Source organism: Herpailurus yagouaroundi, unplaced genomic scaffold (assembly GCF_014898765.1).
Source record: "Herpailurus yagouaroundi ecotype Mexico unplaced genomic scaffold, PumYag 140, whole genome shotgun sequence".
Classification (NCBI taxonomy): domain Eukaryota; kingdom Metazoa; phylum Chordata; class Mammalia; order Carnivora; family Felidae; genus Herpailurus; species Herpailurus yagouaroundi.
Genome location: NW_024412395.1, coordinates 85,494,773 through 85,512,475, shown reverse-complemented (window position 1 = coordinate 85,512,475; position 17,703 = coordinate 85,494,773). Strand labels below are relative to the sequence as shown.

Sequence of the window (17,703 nt, the reverse complement as noted above, 5' to 3'; positions counted from 1 at the left end):
AAGTCTAATTTAGACTTTTATTTTGCCGATTGGGGAAGTTGAAAAAATAAATGAGTTTTTCTTTGTGTATTTGCTTTGCTTACATTTAAAATTACCAGATGCCACAAAAATGTCTGCATCGCTGGCTTTGTCCGGAAAAATCAGAAGATCCGGTCACGCTGGGCTCGCATTCCCGTGTGGCCAGAATTCTCTGGAGCTAAACAGTCGTCACTACGCATTCGTGGTGGCCACGTGCTCACTGCTCTCTCACCGTTCCCACCACACCGCATGTCTCCCAGTGTGAAGCCAGACCACCAGTTGCCATGCATCCTCGCTTGCTCCGTTGTCTCCTCTTAGAGAAGAGCAGGATTGCTTCACAGCCATGCCTTATCACAAGTACAATCAGATAGTCAGTCCTTGGCCCATTGCACCTGTTCACTTTATCTGCCCGGCCCCTGAAGACTTTGGGTTTTGTGACCCACCTGGCTTTAGGTGTGGGTTGGGGGAGAAAGCCGTGAGCCTCTGCCACTTGCTTGCCATCAGACTGAACAGGATAGCCCGTGGAGCGGCCACTTGCTAGAGGGATGAGTCTTGTGTCTCAGTCCATGCGGCACGAGGCCGCTGGTGCTGGTAAACAGGGCTCTGTTTCCATGAGCCGTGATATATAGGCCATTGTTCTGCCAACTCAGCATAGTTATAACTCAGGGAGACTGCTATCAGGACAGTACCTTCGAGATCCTGGGCAGTGGAGAGGAAACATTGTGATCTTTGCGTCAGCCCACTTATAGGTGGTAACAAATACCAACCCGTCTCTAGCCCCTTTGGTGCCTTAGAGGGTTGCCGTTGACTTCATGCCCTCATGACTTTACTGTGCCTTTTTCATAAGCAGGCAAAATGACAATAGTGGTTTGACTAATCCTCTGTAATGAACAAATTTCAGTCATTAAGGACCTTCTTATTTAAGGTCATCTGACTGCTGTATAGTCATAAATATAAATATGTATAGTCATAAATATAAATATGTATAGTCATAAATATAAATATAGTCATAAATATACCCCTCTGGGGGTATATTACCCTTAGAATCATTTGATTCTGCATTTCTAGATGGTGAGTTTATGCATTACCTTTTTCTATTCCTATGTGGCTCTCCGTAAGTATAAATTAATAAATATGAATTAATCACGACTAAGTATCTTGCTGGTATATTGAATTTAAATACAACCCCAATGGTGAGGGACCTCGTCTGAATTCTAAGCACCATACACTTACAAGAATTTGCACAAATAATGAGGCTGGTTCGATTCAGGAAGAGTGCAGTTACATTTCATATCACGTGAAAGACTTGGTTTGTTTTTTCACTTTTCTTTTTCCCTGAAAGATCTCGAAGCGTAAAGATAGATGCTTGCGCATATATCGCTGGATGCCCAGCACGTAGTGGTAGGCAGTTGGTAAAGGCAGAATAAAAATCTGAACGTGTGCATCACCGAGGGGTTTCTTCAGATGAAGCTCCGTATCAAGATTACCATTTTCCCTTAGGTTCTCAGGATATAGAAAGGAAAGAGGTTCCGTCCACAGGCCAAGACCTGTCTTTTACCGCCACCATCTCCAATCCCCGTGTTCCTCTTTCAGACAGCCAGCGTTTTCCTGGTGCCTGCTTTACTGCTTTCTCACGGGTGCTCACCACTCAGGCCTGACCGCATGGGCTTCTGGATTCATTTTCTAGTTGCTGCCATTACCAATTGCCACAAATTTAGTATCATCTTTATTTAACTTTATAAGTGCATTTTCTCATAGGCACCCTCTTACGAGTAAACTTCCGTGGGTTAGAAGGTGACACTGGGTTACAATCAAGCTGTCAGCAGGGCTGCATTTTTTTGCTAGAAGCTAGACTTCATCTCCTCATCTTTTCCAGCTTCTGGGGGTGGCCCATATTTCTTCCCTACTCACTCATACCCTCCTCATCCAAGCTGTTGAGTTCTTGTCCGCTGCCATCTCTCTGTCTTCTCTTTCAATTCCCTCTTGCATTTTTGAAGATATCCGGGATGGCATTGGCCCTACCCAGATAATCCGGAATAATCTCCCTATTTTAGAATCAGCTGATCAGCAAATTAATTCCATCCACCATCTCAATTCCCCTTTGCCACGTAACCTACCATGTTTACAGTTTCTAGGGATTCAGTGTAGACATTTGGTGGGGGGCAAACCCATTACTCTTCTTGCTACAAACTCCTCAAATTGACAGCTCAGCTTTCCCTTCGTCTCAGTCTAAACAGCAGGTGTGGCTAGAGCATGGGCTCTGGAGTCACACTACTTGGGTTCAAATTTTGGCTTTTCCTCCTTCTGATGACTGTCTCAGCTGGTGGAGGAGATAAGAATGGCGTCTTCTTTATAGAATCTTTATTGAGGATGTTAACTTTTTTTAAAAAAAATTTTTTTTCAACGTTTATTTATTTTTGGGACAGAGAGAGACAGAGCATGAACGGGCGAGGGGCAGAGAGAGAGGGAGACACAGAATCCGAAACAGGCTCCAGGCTCCGAGCCATCAGCCCGGAGCCCGACGCGGGGCGCGAACTCCCAGACCGCGAGATCGCGACCTGGCTGAAGTTGGACGCTTAACCGACTGCGCCACCCAGGCGCCCCGAGGATGTTAACTTTTTGAAAAATGCCTACAAAAAGAACTTCCCAACTTAGATCCTCTTTCCCTAGGCTGTTGGGATGAAAGAAGGAAGGAAGGAGGGAGGGAAGAAAGGAGGACGGGAGGGAGGGAGGGAAGAAAGAGAACAGGCAGGCAGTGGTCAACACTGAGTATGCCCTCAGGATAAGACAAAGTCATGGAAATTAACTCCTGAATTCCCTATAGGCTGTATTGCTAATCTGTATACCAGGAACATCAAGCACTTACTTTTAAAGAATATTTATCCCTATTTTATAGGAAGTTAAATCCCCTTTAGATGGCACTCTAAGGGATTATCCAAATACCTCGCTCATATTAAATTAGGGCTTGAAATAAGTGGGTGTGATTAGAATTAGAATTATTATTATTCAATACATTATTGGATTCGATTATTTTCTACTGCACTTTTCCCATTTTTACATGTTTTCCATTTTGGCCTTTGTTCTGTTTTGCTTCATTTCCTTGGGGTTATATCCTGCATGTGTACCTATTTAAAAAATCAACACAGAGTTGGTAGAGTGGGTTCACTCAACACAGGAGGTAGGGTGGGTTTTTTGTTTGTTTGTTTGTTTTTTCGAAGAATGAACAAACACTGGGAAATCCTGCCCCAAACAGGAAATCTTGCTAACCTGATCAGGGCAGCTTGCTAACATCCTAACAAGAATGTTGGACTGTGAGCGTGTTTTGGGCCTCAGGAGAGCCTGGGAATATTCTCACAGGTAAGAGAGTGGCCAGTTTCAAGAGAAGAATCCAGAGGGAGAGCACACACTCAGAACTCAGAATGATTGCTGTCTTGGGTGCTGACTGTACTGAGATTCTAGCCAGAACCTTAGATTGATTGTAGGCTGCAGGCATATGGAAATGCCCACTCTGTTAGGTATATGATACAGAAACCTGACTCAGACTGGTGTTAGCTTCTAAGGGGATTTTGTAGCTCAACTGACTAAGAAGACAAAAGTTAGATTGGTCTTTAGGTTTGGCTGGATCCAGGGTCTCAGATGTGGTCATCAGGACTCTTTCTCTCTCTTTCTCTTCTCCTGCCCATTTTTCCCCGTTGACTTCATTCTTAAGCAGGCTGTTTCCCACGTGGCCAAATGGACACCAGCAGCTCCAGCTTCAATCTTAGTAGCTCAGCAGCCCGAGTGGGAAAAGAGCTTCTGTCTTCCAATTGTTTCAGCAAGCGTTCCAGGACTGGCTCTCATGAATCTTCATGGGTCACGTGACTGTCGGCCCACTGTGGCTGTAGCTTTAGCCTTAGGAGGAGGGTCAGCCCCGTACTCCTGGGAGTGCAGAAGCATGGCTAGCCAAGAGAAGATAAAGTTGCTGGGACCAGAGGAAAGGGGGAGGAGTGAAGATGACCACTGTGCCGGATCTGAGCCTGAGGAGGGCACTCAGTGGTGGACCTCAGGCAACAAGAAACAGGGCATTCGAAAGAGTGGGCATTTGAAAGAGTGGGCTTGCCGATCTACCTAGGTTCTAATCCCAAGTCTGCCGCTTGCTAGCTACAGGACCCTTGCCTCAGTTTCCTTACCACACACACACACACACACACACACACACACAAGAGGTGTGAACACTTACCACGGAAGGTTGCTAAGAATGTTACTGGATAATACTGGGGAAATACCAAGCACATGCCTGTGTGTTTTCTCATTCTCAATAAATGTGAGCTCACTTCTCCGTTCTTGTTCTTGACTTACTATGTAATAGAGTGTCTGTACAGACCCGTAGGTATCACAGGCAGCATTTCTGTGCTTTCGCTGTAAAGCTCAAGACTAAAATCTGGGCGTTGAACTGTTAGAGTTCCACCATTCAATGACACAAGCTAATCACTTTCTGCCGTACTACGGGCAGCATACGGGCATGTCCCATGTTTCCGAAGCACTTTCTCGTTAGTTTCTTCTTTAATAATGACAACTATGATAATAGTTAACATTCATTGACATCTTCCTATGTGCCAGTTAATATTCTAAGCACTTTACATAGATCATCTCATTGAATCCCCCAAACAAACCTGTGAGGTAAGTACTATAATTATCGCCATTTTACTGAGGAAGAATTAAGGCCCAGAGAGGTTAACATGCTCAGAGTCACTCACACAAAGAGTAGAAGAGCTGGGATTTGAACACACGCAGTCTGACCTCGAGCTCACCTTCCCTACACACTGCCTTATTTCTCGATACGTATGTACCGGGTCCCTTTAAGGTAGGGCTAATCGTTTTCTAAGCGGTGCTGGAAGTTGGGTTTGTTACCTGGACCCCTCTTATATCCTTATTGTTGTTTATATTTCCTAGGTGTTTTTCCAGGTCTGACCATCTTGCCCTCCATATGAAGAGACATATCTAAAAACCCTAAAGGCCAGAGTTGCCATGGCGTCGGCCGTTGTCTAAAGGAAATGCCGTGAGGCAGGGGGCTGGACTTCAGGCGGGGAGCCATTGCCTCGCAGAAGAAAGTTCTCACGTATAAACCTCTGTGTACACACGCACACACACACACACACACACACACACACACACAGACACGCACTCACATAGACCCACACACACGCACTGTCATGCACTCAGCTATATTTAAAATATATACGTCTATTCTTTATGCCTTGCCCTTGCCAGATGGTAGAAGACGAAGAAGAAGGAAACCAGGTGAACTCAGCAAGGCAGACTGGCTGCTTACTTCAGCACTATTGGAATTATTTCCCGCTGTTGCCAATGGAAATCAAAGAAAATGGATGTGACGTCTCTGCAGGTGGACGGCAGTAAGAGGGGCTTATTTAACTTGCTTCTCAGTGCAACTTGATAGGAGAATACAACGTCTTAAAGTTGCATATGTGTAGCACTGATGTTTCTTTTTAAATAGTTGGGGGAAAATGACCTAGAAAACCAAATTGCAGTTTGGTAGCCAAAATTAACTCTTGGTTTATTTGTCCTTTGTGTGTGAAAAGTCCTACTATTCCGTGCGTCCGACTTCCTCACAGAACTGTTGATCGGTTTTGGTTCTTAGTACTATTGAGATCTTTCGAGTCAATACCAACGGCCTTAGCGGCGGCAGACTCTGGAATAACACCTTACACCTTTCTGGCCTGCATTTCTCTAGACTTCACTCTCAAGGGAGGAGTTTTCTTTTCTTACTTTTTGACTCTTGCACACCATATGCACTAGGGATTCTGGAAACTTCTAGCATGACTGCAAAGTGGCCAAGAGAATAAAGTCCTTGATGATAAATCACAGTATATCCCTTGAGCCTCACCTTATTGCCAGTGCTAGATTTTTTCTTTTTAATCTCTCTGTTTTTGCTAACGAAAACTTGAAAAAGCTTATTTGGAAGCTTAAATGTTTTATCTTTTCTCCATGGACTAAACCTCTCCAGGACTCTCTCGGCACCTGGATGTCCAGCTCTCGAAGCAGCCAATCAGATGGGACATCACAGTTCTCTCATCCCCCTTGAGTCATCATGACCTCAGCTCATAGTGACCAACCCCGTGCTGTGTGTCATTGCCACCTTAGAACCACTTTCAGCATAGATGTCGCTAGTCTCAAAGGGCAGCTGCATATTTAGCCTAACTCTGGGTTCTGACCTGACAAAAAGCCAAAAATATCACTCTTTCCAGGAGTGGGGAGAACTGAGGATGCCTCCTGAGTCTAGTGGCTTCCGAAAACATCATCCTATCTTCCTCTCTCATACCCACTGAGCTCATATTCCCCCACTTGTTAAAACACACAATTCGAAATGCCATTGTGGGAACGAAGGGTGGACATTTAAGGAAAGGGTCGAGAAGTTTCTCTCATGGTCTGTCTGAAAGGAGAGACATATTTCTAATTCTTTTTGGCTAGACCCCCCCATGACTCGTGACCTAGAGCACCCAGGATCAACAGAGGCCTCACACGTACTCTGCAAGCTGACTCCAAGGGGGCATACATTCCTCATTTTCAGCCCACACACATCCAATATCGGTCTCTATCTACCCGCATTCTTAGCTAGCTGGCCCTGGCCTCAACTCCAAAGACTGCCTTTAGGACCATTAAATGGCCTATGCAAGCAAGCGGGGTGGTTATTAGGACAGATTGTATATTTTGTATATTCTGGGACCATCCCTTCAAGACACGTCTAAAAAAAAACAAACAAAAATGGCGTTTGGTCCGCACATGGTTGCTGCTCCCTCAGACCAGCTGGCGCCCCTTCTGCCCCTCCTTTGACTGTTTGACTCATTGACTGTTAAAATGCCGCCCCATATCTCTTTGGGATGCAACACTGAAGTCTTTAAAAGGAACTAATAATCTAAGCAACACAAATACATTTCTGACAGCAACCTTCAAGATCCTTGGCATTTGGTTTCTCAGCTTTCTGCAACCTTTGATTTCACTGAGATGTTGAAACTATTCGTCTAAGGGTAAAGGAGCCTCCTTATCACAAATGCTGTAACTGCCAGTTGGACACTTGGGCGTTCTGAGGTCTGGCCCTTAAAGTTTTCTTTCTCTTTTTCGTTTTTTTTTTTTCGATGTAGACCAAAAACAAAACAACAGCAGCAACAGCAACAACAACAAAAACCAACAACAGCAACAACAACAACAACAAAGAAAAGAAAAAGAAAAACCACCCTAAAACACACACACACACACACACACACACATAAAATAAAATCTGCCCATTTGCCGGAGGCAATTCTGTATATGTTAGTTGGAGGGTATTTAAAAAAAAAAAAAATCAGTTTTATTCCAAAGATTTAAAACTAGACATGACTTAGAAACATTTTCTGGAGCACTGCTTGCTGACAATCTTCTAGTTCTCTACTGCATTTGAGTGCATTTTGTGGCCAGTCCATCAGGGCGTATCATGGGATTCTATTTGAATGTGTGGTGCATCCTTTCTGGATGAAGGATGTGTGAGGGACCCTTAAACCTCAGCTGTATTAAACTGTAGCGCCTCCAGTCAGTGCACTAGATGAAACTTTAGACACCCCAGATTTTGTTGGTTCGTTGATTTCCCTTTCTATAGCAGCCTCCAGCATGAATGCACGCACAGACCAGTGATGGCATTAGCCGTGGCTGCCACGATTTACAGATGTTCTCTCCCCTGCTGGAGCTGCTCTTGCCTCTCGAAATGCTATTATTAAGGGTTTATAATACTGAATTTAATTTTTGAACTGACCAATGCAAGGCTCTATTAAAAAGAAAGTTTAAAAAAAAAAAGAACGCAAAAGAGTAATCATTGCTTGTTTGCTCCCTGTTGTCATCTGTGGTCTTGAAAAGTTCTCATTTGAATGTGGTGGAACAAAGGCCCTTTTGGTCCTCATCAGTGTCTGAAATGTTCAGTAATTCCTCTCTCTTTTGTATCAGTGAGGTCCTTTGTAATCTGCTCCTGACCTTGGTCGGAGCAGGGCGCGCTGAACCACGATGGTGAGGCTTACTTGCTTCAGAGTCCTTTGTGGGCTGTGAGAATTGGCCTGAAATTCGGTGGGTGCTAAGTGTATGGCTTTGAAACTGTTCTTCTCTAGCCTGGTTGACACCTGTGATCGGTGACCTAGCCACAAAAGCGAGGGTAACACCCCATCATTTTGGAAACGGATTCGTGATAAAATGTCCATCGTCTCTGAAATGGCAGAGATGGTTGGTAAGAGCCTGTGAGCGGGAGCAGGCTTTCCAGGAAATAACCATCTGAAGATGCTTTGCCCCCCAAGAGGACAGGTTATTTAAAACCGTGCTTTAATGGACATTTAAAACACATTAAACCGCTTTCTCATTTAAATCGTTACCTCCTGACATTCCCGGGGATCCCAAATTTGGAAGGAAAAACCTGGCATGGTGTTTCCTGCGGTTGTCCTCTCGAGCACATTTTATCCAGGGTTCAGAGCTTGATGTTCAGAGGAAGAGTGTTTCTAAGCCATTGACCATTTCCTTCCTTTCAAGTTGTGCTTCTGAATCCTCCTGCCACATGGCTGTGAGTCAAAGATGTGGAAACGTGAAATTATCATGCTTCTCCTAGCTACTGGCCTCCTGCCCCACTAACAGTTAATTGGCCCAGCCTAAAGCCTGGTGGTGATGAGTCCTATGTCCAGAAAAAGAAATGTTCAGATTCCATGACAAAGCTGCATTTTATAAAAATATCGGAAACCCCAAAATGAACTCATGCTGGCCATTTCCTCCTCCTCTCTATGTGCTTTCCCTTGCAAAGCCCTTCAGACACCCCATCTCCTCCCTTCCTGCACCTCTTGTGCCCTTTTTACATCTTCGATTGCCTGATTATAACAGGGTAAAAAGACAGCCAACCTCACGCATGATTAGCAGAACTGATTCCTATCTGTAAAAAAAAAAAAATCTTCTTTGAATCCAGAAGCCAGAGAAGATTTTTTTAAGGACTTCTCCTTTGGGATAAGCTTCCAGATTAGCCATGTCTATTTGCATCAAAAGGGGAAATAAATGGGACTTTCAGGGCAGCTCACCTAGTGCATTCAGAACATTCCGCCCATAGCCCCCATGCCCGAATTGTATGGCAAAGTCAAAAGGAATGAACTCAAATGGCAAGAACAACCACCTCTAGTGATCAGTTTCATTGGTTCAAAATGATTTCCGCCATGGAAGTCGCTTCATAAAATATAAACTACAGTGCAGAGTACTTTTGTCTTCTCTTTTGCACAAGTTGGTTTTAGGAGAAGGAAGAAGGTAGGGAAAGTCAGAGAGATGCGACGTATTTAACTGCAAAAATCAGGTTTGTCGTTTCTTTCTTTTGAAAAGATCTCATGAGGGCCAGCGTTTCTGGCCATGATTTTGCACCCAGATCTTTGCCAAAGTGAAAATTCGTCAAGCAGAGCCTGTTTGAAATGTACATGTGGAAGCTTTCCCTGGCATCTTCCGGAAGTGGCCACCTGCCAAGTGTTGGGGGGGTGGGTGGTCGTGGGAGGGTAGGGGCTGGAGGAGAGAATTCAAATTCTGAGTTTGGGTTAAATTTCGGTAAACATGGTGATCTCTCAGTCTGGAAGCTAGAGGGGCTGGCCTGAGCATACACCAATGCCTCTTTGACGGCCTCCTTTCCTCAGTGAGGATCTTCGGGAATACTTGAGACGGAATAACAAAAATGCGTCCAAGGAAACAAAAACTGCTTGTAAACATGAGATCAGGACTAATGGCCTGAGGCTTCAGGGTTTTCTCTTGCTTTTAACACTCTTAACCCCCCCTCTGTTGGTTCCTGATAAATAGATCCCGGAAAAGGGGGGGAAGAATAAAGCTGCAATTCACTTTTCTTCTGTGCGCCCTTCCAGTATAGTACTGTATTCTTCAGGTGTTTTGCATTTACGTTTTTAAGTCCTCGGGAAACAGGTATCAAAAATGGAGAGCGAAATCCTAGGCGGTCACTTCACTAATATCCCCAACCAGATACTCTTTTCAAACAGGGCTCCCTCTCAGCGGGCATGAGGGAAGGGTGATACGTTCTTTGTTGGGGACTGTTTATACAATTTTTTTCAACTGTAAGCTTTGGAATCGTAAACTGCTTTGACTCCAGCTTCTGTCTACTGCCATAAAACGGACCCCACGTCAGAATAATGAGGGTGGTATGTGTGCCCACGCCTAGACAGGCGTGCAGATGTACCTATTGTACCTTCGCAGAAGGAAAACAGGCTACTGACGTTTAAGAGGAGTAGCCACCAGTGCCTAATATCTTTTGGGGGGGACGGATGCTTATAATGCCAGTATATTGAAACCACACTGGGAGCTCCACGTGGAGGGGAGGGGCGGCGGGTGGGGAGAGGGGACATTTTAATCCTAGGCCTTGGGACCGGAGGCAGAATGATTTCTGCAAATCTAGGTTCCGAAAGGCTTTGGGGCTCATTGGCTGGTTCTCAACCGTTTTCTTTCCTTTCCTTTCCTTTTCTTTTTTCTTTCTTTCTTTCTTTCTTTCTTTCTTTTTTTTTTCCAGCATGCATTTCCTATCTAAACCCAGACCTGATTTAATTTCCTTATCTTTCACTTCTGCTTCATTCCAGGGAGGAAAAATACACCTATTATGGCCAAGATCTCCTTGCTAACACAGAGGCAAAAATAAATGTTGAATGTTTTTGCAGCCTGCCCTTCCTTTCCATGAATCGCCCCAAACTCCTTCTCTCTCATCACCCTGTCCCCATACCCAGCACACAACGTCCCGACCACCACCACTTTTCTTTCAAATCTCTATTATCCTCTTAACAGTTGGCTTGAAGAAATTTATTTTTGCACTATACATTTTCTTTTTGCCAGATGTGTCTAACAAGTGTGTTAGGAGAGACCTACTCCCAGCCCCCTCCCCTCCCCCGCCTCCCCCCAGGTCACATTCTCTCAGGCCTTCTCTGGTATTTATAATATATCACAGAAGTACCCAGTCTTATAGCCCTCGGTTATGCCTTTTTTTGACATTTTATTTTTTTTAAGCTTTTTATATATATATATAAATATATTACTTTGTCAAGTTTTTTTGCTGTACAAAAGTCTTAAGATTTAAAACTATTATTTGTATTATATGATGGTGGTATGTTAATGTTACAAAATTATTAATGAAGAAAAAATTTATTTTTGTTACTGGTCTGTTTCATAATTCTTTTTTAAATTGGTATATTGTAAGATATCTATGCAAAAAATGTTATGTGACGCATTTTTATTTAAGAATGTAATATGTGTAATAAACAGTAGAATGTGTTTGGCCTTGGAATGCCTTACTGTAGTTCTCCTTAGCTCATTTCGTCGGGAAGAAGGAAATCCTCATTGGGACCCAAATGGGCCCTTATACACCTCACGAGAATTTTCTTTCTCAGAGAGAGAAAGGGAAGGCGAGATTATATTAGGTCATTTGTCTTTGTTTGGGAGGCTGTTGGTCGTGTGTGTGTGTGTGTGTGTGTGTGTGTGTGTGTTTTATGGTTTCGCCGAGGTAGCTCAGTGCCCAATAAGAAGGAACCCTGAAAACTGTTTCTCTGAGAGGAGGGGAACAAACAGTTGGAGGTTATGAAAAGCAATATCTCAGAACGAGGTGGGTTACGGGATGTTATTTGTTTCGGGGGGGGGGGTAGGAGAGGCTTATTGAAAGCAGTTTGTTTGGTGAGAGAAGGCGAGAGTTTATTCCGGGGCAGCGTGAAATAGGAGCTTATTTGGAAAGGCTACCCGGAAGCAGTTTGTGGAAGAGGGAAAAGAGGCAGAGGTCAGAGGGAATAACTGAGGTGAGGGTTGGGGGGAGTCGGCGCCCAGGAGAGAGTTGGGAACAAAGTGGGGAACAGGTGGCTAACCAGAGGTGGAGACCTTCAGGTGGCCAGACATAGGGCGGGGAGGGAGATGCAAATATAAGCAGCCTCAAACATGGAGGAGGGGGTGGGTGGGGGGGGGTGAAAGGCCTCGGGAAATTCTTCAGAGCTGAAAAGAACACTCACTAAAATCTTGTCTCCCACGCCCGACCTCCAGGAAAGAACAACCGAGTGAGGAGGAAGGTAGGGAATCGAACCCGTGTTGTTATCCCAGCATCCCCTGCAGGGCGTTTCCCCCAGAGAAGTGGTATCGTTAACTGGAACCGACAGTAAGCACCTTTCTCACTTACGGGGGACGTGTCACTACTCAAGCTTTCTTTTCACGCTTTGGATTTGGAACCGGCTAGAGCGGTGAGTAACCTCAGTTCCTCGTCAAACGAATCCAGCAAGAAACTCTTCAAATTTGCACAGAGGAAAAAGAGAAAAACTGTGGTGCGGTGACCGAACTTAGTCCATTGGCACAGACATGTTCCAGTCTCTGAAGAGGAGAGCAGGAGAAAGGATGGTGGCGGTGGGTTGGGAAGGGAAGCTGAGTGATTGTGTCCTCACCCTGATAAAATTTAGGCTACCAGGAAAAGGAGGAGCTGCGGGGGCCAGAAAAGGGTCTTGAAAATTGTATCAGCTGCCACACCTCCGGAGCAGACAAGTGAGCTGGGCAACAGGGCAACCCAATGTTGACTGGGGAGAAACCTTGAGATCTGGGGGAGGGGGGGGAAATCACTGGCCCAGAGGCCACGGACCTGTCTCCTGGTTCCCGGTCCTTCAGTAGCTCTGTAACCAGATGAGTGATTTAATTCTCATAACCAAAGTCATTTGCCTAGATGTTTCTTTGCAGGAGGAAGGATAAGATAGCTTTGCAGTATGACTTGGAACAAAGGTTATTTTTCTGTACCAAGAAGCTGACTGATAAAAAAGAGATCGAATTGGATATTTTAGGTGGGGGACGACCAGCATTGTGCTGAAAGGAGGAGCGGGTAGTAAGTCTGATCGTTTCACATAAGGAGACGAGATGGTTTACATAAGGGGATATTCTAGACAACTGAAGCTTCCACATTTAGAGACTTAACTTTTGCTTAAAATATGGCTAAAAATACATTACCCACTTTACAACCTTTTTGAGCATCCATTTTTGCAATATAATACAAGTTCAGGGAGGACTCCAGACTTTGGGATTCCTGAGCTCACCCTAAATGACTCCTGACTTTATACTGGGTGACTCTCCCTTCTCTGCTGTGTCCTCCCTGTCTTTGTGTCAGCTTCCAGCAATATTTCTCTCCTCGTCCACTAGCAGACTGGAGAAGCAAGCTTGGTAACTAGCGAGTGCAAAAATAAGGATAACTGTAACTCAACAGGCTGTCGTCTGAAAGCGTAACCTGGCTCTCCTAGGGGAGAGAAGTGCATAAGCCTCGTGACAGTTGTAATCTGAGGTTGCCTACCCAGTGGGGTACTTTGTGCTAATGGAAAGGAGCCTCATAAAAAGCAGAGCTCAGTGCAATTGATAAATAATTTAGTCAATTATCAAATAATGTAGCTCGTCTTCCGCTTACGAGTAGAGGCTTAAAAGAGGAGATGGTTAAAACTTTTAACTGAAACAAGATTTCGAGGTGACGGCTACATGACGGTTTGCAGGGTTATCCATGAGGAGCCAATTCATGATTCCTTCTCCAACATTAAACGTTTTATCTGCGCTATCAAAGACAATCAATATTTTGCCTGCTTGAACTTGACCTATTTCTTTTTAAGAAATTCTGTCTTATAATATAGTTATACATACCACCATACTGTTTAAAAGTAACAGAAAGAAACAGACAGGTACAAAAGGGTGGTAGAACAAGACGTATGTCTGTATAGAATTTTCTCCTCAACAAGCGCTGCATTTAAGCTGTCCAGCAAGACTGCATGGTAATGGAATAGGTATCATTCATTGCCATGACCCTTTGCCCTCACAAATAGAGAACCCGGGGCTCAAAGAGGGTAAGTGAATTGTGAAGGCCCAGGGGGCAGAGTAAGTGACAGAGCTGGCTCCTACGTCCCCTGATTCTCAATCCAGTGGACAATTAGCCAGAAAGAGGTAACTCTAGAATGTACTGCTTCTGGATAATCCAGGAGCTAACTTGATGCTTGTGTGTGTGGCTTAGCCACGGCATCACCGCTGACAACGCTGACTTTATTTCCATTTCCTCCCCGATTCATTACAAGAGGTACTTTTGAATATGAGTAAGTCATCACACGCTAGAATTGAAAGGGAAGTTGGAGATCTCTTTCAAGGCCACCGTTGTACTTGAGTAAACTGTGGCTCAGAGAGGTTGCAGCTTGCCCACGGCGATACGGCACATCCTTTGCAGAACAGGAGTCAACCCAGGGTTGTTGACATGCAGTAATGCTCAACTAAGATTGGCAGTGTTTCTCCAGATTTAGTCACTTGCGTACGAACTTCAAGATTCTTGTGATATCCTTGCGCTATTATTTCCTTAATATGTATTTTTTTAGAGACACTGTTCTGTGCCATAGTCTGAGACCTATTCTGTTCCATTTCTCTTTAGCTAATTATTTAGTCCATATGATGCTCCTTGGAGCACATTTCAAATTGAATCTAAAACTAAGTGCATGTGAAAATTTAATAAAGACTGATTTGATGACTGGGAAGTTACTTAAGGACCCAGAGGTCTCTTAGGAGGAAGCAGATAATGTGACTGTGAGTGAAGTGTGCATGCATTCTCTGCCTTGTTTTCCCATCCTTGGAACACCCATCTTCCCTCAGGGAGAAGCGCTCTCAGTGGATGGGCTCATGGCCAGGTCATACCATTATCCTGGAAATGGTGCCCTGGACATTAGGCATTGACTGAATCCAGGAAATCACCTCTTCCTTGTGTCCCCCGTCAATAGTCAATGCCTAGAAATAAATGTATATGCTGTAAGATACAACTGCAAAAAAATGTGCTCACCTCCGCGGCATGTTTTCTGAAATTCCCAGACCACCATCTGTACGTGTACACATATACACAATGTGACCCTCCAAATATTTTTCCAACCAGTTTCCAGGCACTTGATAGTCTACTCCTAAATATTTATTTTTTGCCTAGTGGCTTTCCTGTATTTAAACTACAGCTAGGCAGAAAGAGGTGACTCTTTATGCCTTATCCATCATGTGTACCTTACTGGGCTCAAGTTTATTCTATCCTTTCAAAGGAAAGGCTTCAAGTGCAAGGTGGATGGGAGATATGGGGATCATGGACAGAAAAAAAAAAATCACAGATACAGGTGGCTACCTTTGGGACTCGGGAGATAGAGAGAGGTTAGCACTCAGGCAGGCCCTTCTTTGCCCATCACTACAGAACCACGGGAGAGTCAAACGAGTTCATAAAGGGACTTAAACAATATTTTGTTGCTGGCAAAGTCTGCTACATGATCAAAATAAGAGTTTCCAGGAAGCTGGCCTGCGGAGCTTATCACAGGAAACAGCTACCAGCAAATGGGTGGCTTCTAGTTAGATAATAATGGCAATGACAGACCCTCAGTTGCCAGGCTGGGTTCTGTTCCTTGAAGCAACAACTTCCTGGGTCCTGGTCTTACGAGAGGAAGGTCAGGTTCCCTCCGTAAAAATGGGAATGTGCTTGAGTGTTTGGGGGAATAAAGGGTCATCACCGAAGGACTCTAAATAATATCAAAACCAAAGCAAGAGGATATATTTCCTGCAGCATCACTGGGGGGTTAAGTTCGCAGACTGTTCTCAGAAGCACATGACCCAGGATCATGGGATTGCCAGTCAAAGAACCCAGGCTCTGAGAAATAAACACCCTGATCTTATTTACATGCTCTGGAGGACTCACGGAAACGAAAACAGAAAGACTTGTCACTTGAAACCTTACCTGAATGGATTCAGTGTCGAATTTGTCACAAAATCATTTTCCATCCCTGCTTGGAAATGGCTAATCCCACCCTAATGTATATAGTGTGCAATGACAATATTAATGAACGACTATAATTTGAATCTTCTCTTTGGCCCTGGGGACTCTTAACACCTTTCTGTTCCCAATCTTGATTTTTTTTTTTTCCCACTTGTGGTCCCATTTATTCTCTTTTCCTCTTTTCTCCCTCCCTGCTCTCTGCCTCCTGGTGTCTTCAGAAAATCACGGTGAGGAACTCGCCCCAAAGCCCACATTGGGCCCCCTTCTCTGGTATTGTCCCAGTGAGCTGGCCTCATCTTCCCAGGTGCCTTTTCTTCCTCTTCTGTCTCGTTATAGCATCCCTATTTCCCTGTGGAAGGGTGTGTGCGCTTTTCAGCATAACTTAAAAAGATGCCACTAAGACAATGCTTTGAGTTGTTCTCCTGGTTTCCCTAGGCACAGTTAGAAATCTGCGGGACGACACAGAGGATTCGAACGCATCTTCGTTTGCTAAACACCGATCTCCAGGCAGGAGGGCTGCCTGGATATGTGCGTTGTAGAAGATTTGTCAGCTACATGCATACCTGTTTGAACGTTTCTCAAGACACATAAGCAGTCATAAAGTAATAACAATAAAATGAATCTTAGAGAGTCAGGATTGTAAAATGCCCAATGGCAATTTTCTCTCTTAGCTCACCGTCCTGTCCATTACAACATAGGTGGGTTTTGATTTATGTGACATATTTGAGCCCCACATAGCAATTGATTTCGGTTTCAATGCATACAAAGGCCAGGTGTGTGCAGTGTTTTACAGAGGGCAGACCAATGACCACGTACATCAGAATCATCAAAGGTTCTTTTCAAAAATGCAGTTTCCTGAGTCTCATCCCAAATCTGAATCAGATTCTTTGGGGGTGGGACCTAGACCCACCTAGGTCCTAGGACCGAGCACGTTCTCTCGGGGTCATTTTCAGAGCATCTCAGAGCCTGAGAAACACTCACATGTAAAGCAAAGGAACATTTTAAAATTTCATGTAAGTGTTTTCTAGTTTTTATTCGGTGGAAATATGGATTTTCATGTGCACCTGTGATTTGCTGAGAGGACAGTGTGTCTGTTCATCAGACCGTATTGTTTAGGATCTGTCACTATGAGAGTTGCCTTTCCACCAGTGACTACTGGGGGACCTCCAACAGGGCAGTTGATCAGGTGAAGTCCCGGGGACCTTCCCCTGAATGTATGCTGAAACAGATGGCCTCTGGGTCTTTTCTTAGAAAAGAACTCTGGTGGTAACTCCTTGGGGATAGTAAGGTTCATCTTTGTTGGTTTTGATTCAATCTTCTTATATGGTTCATGCCCTGTGCAGAGATGATCTCTGGCAGAGCCCTAACCTGGGCATAGAAATGCCAGCCTATTACCCGGCCTTAATGACCCATCCCCTCTGGGCATAAGACCAAAGTCTGGACCCTGTCCTTGGCTTCTGAGATGCCAACAACAACGTCTCTGTGTCAAGTCCTATTTGTTTTTTATACCTTTGCCTCCTTCATCACTGCCCCTTGATTCCCCTGAAGTTCATCTTTTAAGCAGAAGTCCCCCGGCCCTAAGAGCTTGAGGACCCCAGAGGAGTCCGCTGTCTGTCAAGCAGCCCTTGAGCTAAGCCTGGTTTTACCTCCAGGTTTTACCAACTAAACTAGAGGACGAAATCCATGCCACAGTTGGAGAATGTGGGTTTTTCTATATTCTGAGAAAGCCATTCCCAAAATAGGCCTGTGGAAGACCGAACAGGGAAAACTAGGAGGAAAGGGGAATTTTCAAAATGATTGCAAAAGCTCTCCTTGAAAATGTGGACACAGCTTCCTGCTTATCTCCTTCCTCTGACCCGTACTGCCCCAGAGATGAGGTGATT

General features: G+C 44.5%; 1 protein-coding gene across 3 annotated transcripts in view; it reads left to right on the top strand.

The window, feature by feature from the left end:
* The window catches only part of KLF7 (KLF transcription factor 7), a 91,829-nt gene extending 80,500 nt beyond the window's left edge, over window positions 1-11,329 (top strand). For all 3 annotated transcript variants that reach the window (XM_040476013.1, XM_040476011.1, XM_040476012.1), the window contains exon 4: window positions 4,951-11,329. In XM_040476013.1, coding sequence (XP_040331947.1) covers window positions 4,951-4,988 — 38 coding nt within the window. In that variant the 3' untranslated portion in view covers window positions 4,989-11,329. The remainder of the gene's footprint in view (window positions 1-4,950) is intronic.
* Window positions 11,330-17,703: the final 6,374 nt, after the last annotated feature.